General features: G+C 66.8%; 1 protein-coding gene across 1 annotated transcript in view; it reads left to right on the forward strand.

Moving 5' to 3' along the window:
- Positions 1-1,856, forward strand: part of RARA (retinoic acid receptor alpha) — a gene marked incomplete at its 3' end in the record, with an annotated part of 75,872 nt that extends 74,016 nt beyond the window's left edge. The window contains exons 3-7 of the mRNA XM_009283075.1: positions 242-402; positions 484-660; positions 754-958; positions 1,212-1,370; positions 1,741-1,856. Coding sequence (XP_009281350.1) covers positions 242-402; positions 484-660; positions 754-958; positions 1,212-1,370; positions 1,741-1,856 — 818 coding nt within the window. The remainder of the gene's footprint in view (positions 1-241; positions 403-483; positions 661-753; positions 959-1,211; positions 1,371-1,740) is intronic.
- Between the last annotated feature and the right edge of the window lie 2 nt (positions 1,857-1,858).

The raw sequence follows: 1,858 nt of genomic DNA on the forward strand, positions 1-1,858 counted from the left end.
TGTGTTCCCCCCCCTCCACGAGTGCAGTGTCACCCCTAATTGCCTCCTAATGACTTGGGGGCTTACTTAAAGGAAAGCTGTGCAGGGTGGCCCCACTGACCATTTGTCACTGCGCCTGATCCCGTCACTGGCGGCGGGTCCTCATCCTGCCCTGGGAGAAGGGCAGGGGGGCCCAGAAGGGCCCCCCAGGCGGGGGCTGGGGGGCAGCAGGGGGGTGACGCTGACCCTGCCATCCCCGCAGCCGTCCGCAACGACCGGAACAAGAAGAAGAAGGACGTGCCCAAGCCGGAGTGTTCGGAGAGCTACATCATCACGCCCGAGGTGGAGGAGCTCATCGAGAAGGTGCGCAAAGCCCACCAGGAGACCTTCCCCGCCCTCTGCCAGCTTGGCAAATACACTACGGTGAGTGTTGGGGGGGGTCCGGGGGGGCTGGGGAGCATGGCAGCCTCCCCCCGTGCCCTCACCCCCAGCCTCCCGCTGCAGAACAACAGCTCAGAGCAGCGGGTCTCCCTGGACATCGACCTGTGGGACAAGTTCAGCGAGTTGTCCACCAAGTGCATCATCAAGACGGTGGAGTTTGCCAAGCAGCTCCCCGGCTTCACCACGCTCACCATCGCTGACCAGATCACCCTCCTCAAAGCCGCCTGCCTCGACATCCTGGTGAGAGCGGGGACTGGGACGGGGACGGGGACCGGGACGGGGCTGGGGAGGGGACACCAGGCTGAGCTCTCCGCCCTCGCCCCCCCGCCCCAGATCCTGCGGATCTGCACGCGCTACACGCCGGAGCAGGACACCATGACCTTCTCAGACGGGCTGACGCTGAACCGCACGCAGATGCACAACGCTGGCTTCGGGCCCCTCACCGACCTGGTCTTCGCCTTCGCCAACCAGCTGCTGCCGCTGGAGATGGACGACGCCGAGACAGGGCTGCTCAGTGCCATCTGCCTCATCTGCGGAGGTGGGTGCTGGGGGGGGGGGGTGCAGGCAACCTACCCAGCTCCCCGGCGGACCCTCAGTGCCTGCCCGGCTGTCCTCCCCAAATGACTGACCAAGAAGACCCCAAATGGTGCCCTTTGCCGCGGCACAGCCGTCCTGGTGACCCCCTCGGGGCCCCGTACAGGGAGCTGGGCCGTATCCATGCCCACGGTGGGCAAGGGGGAATGACAGGACGTGTGCTGACCTCCCGTAACCACTGTTGTCCCTCCCCCCAGACCGCCAGGATCTGGAGCAGCCCGACAAAGTGGACAAGCTGCAGGAGCCGCTGCTGGAGGCGCTGAAGATCTACGTGAGGAAGAGGAGGCCCAACAAGCCCCACATGTTCCCCAAGATGCTCATGAAGATCACAGATCTCCGCAGCATCAGCGCCAAGGGTGAGCGCTGGGGAGGGGGCGGCCGCCCTCCTGCGGCTCCATGTGCCGGGGGAGCATCCCCTGGGCTCAGCATCCTGGGGGGGGTGGGGGGGGGGGGGGCGTCCAGGTCGCTCATCCTTCCCCAGGGCACAGCATCCTCTGGAGGGGAGGAGGGAGGGAATACCCACAGCACTGCATCCTCAAGGGACGCTGGGGACATGGCCATGTCCCTTGTCCTCGGCACCCAGGGAGGAGCAGAGCCGGGGGGTGCAGGGCCCATGTCCCTTCCTCGGCACCCAGGGAGGAGCAGAGCCGGGGGTTGCTGGTTTGGGGGTGCCGATTTGGGGGTGCCAGCAGTGCCCTGCCCCGCTGACCGCGACCCTTCCTGCAGGCGCCGAGCGGGTGATCACGCTGAAGATGGAGATCCCGGGGTCGATGCCGCCCCTCATCCAGGAGATGCTGGAGAACTCGGAGGGCATGGACACGCTGGGGGGGCAGCCGGGCGGCCC

Source organism: Aptenodytes forsteri, unplaced genomic scaffold (genome assembly GCF_000699145.1).
Source record: "Aptenodytes forsteri isolate BGI_AS27 unplaced genomic scaffold, ASM69914v1 Scaffold492, whole genome shotgun sequence".
NCBI classification, from domain to species: domain Eukaryota; kingdom Metazoa; phylum Chordata; class Aves; order Sphenisciformes; family Spheniscidae; genus Aptenodytes; species Aptenodytes forsteri.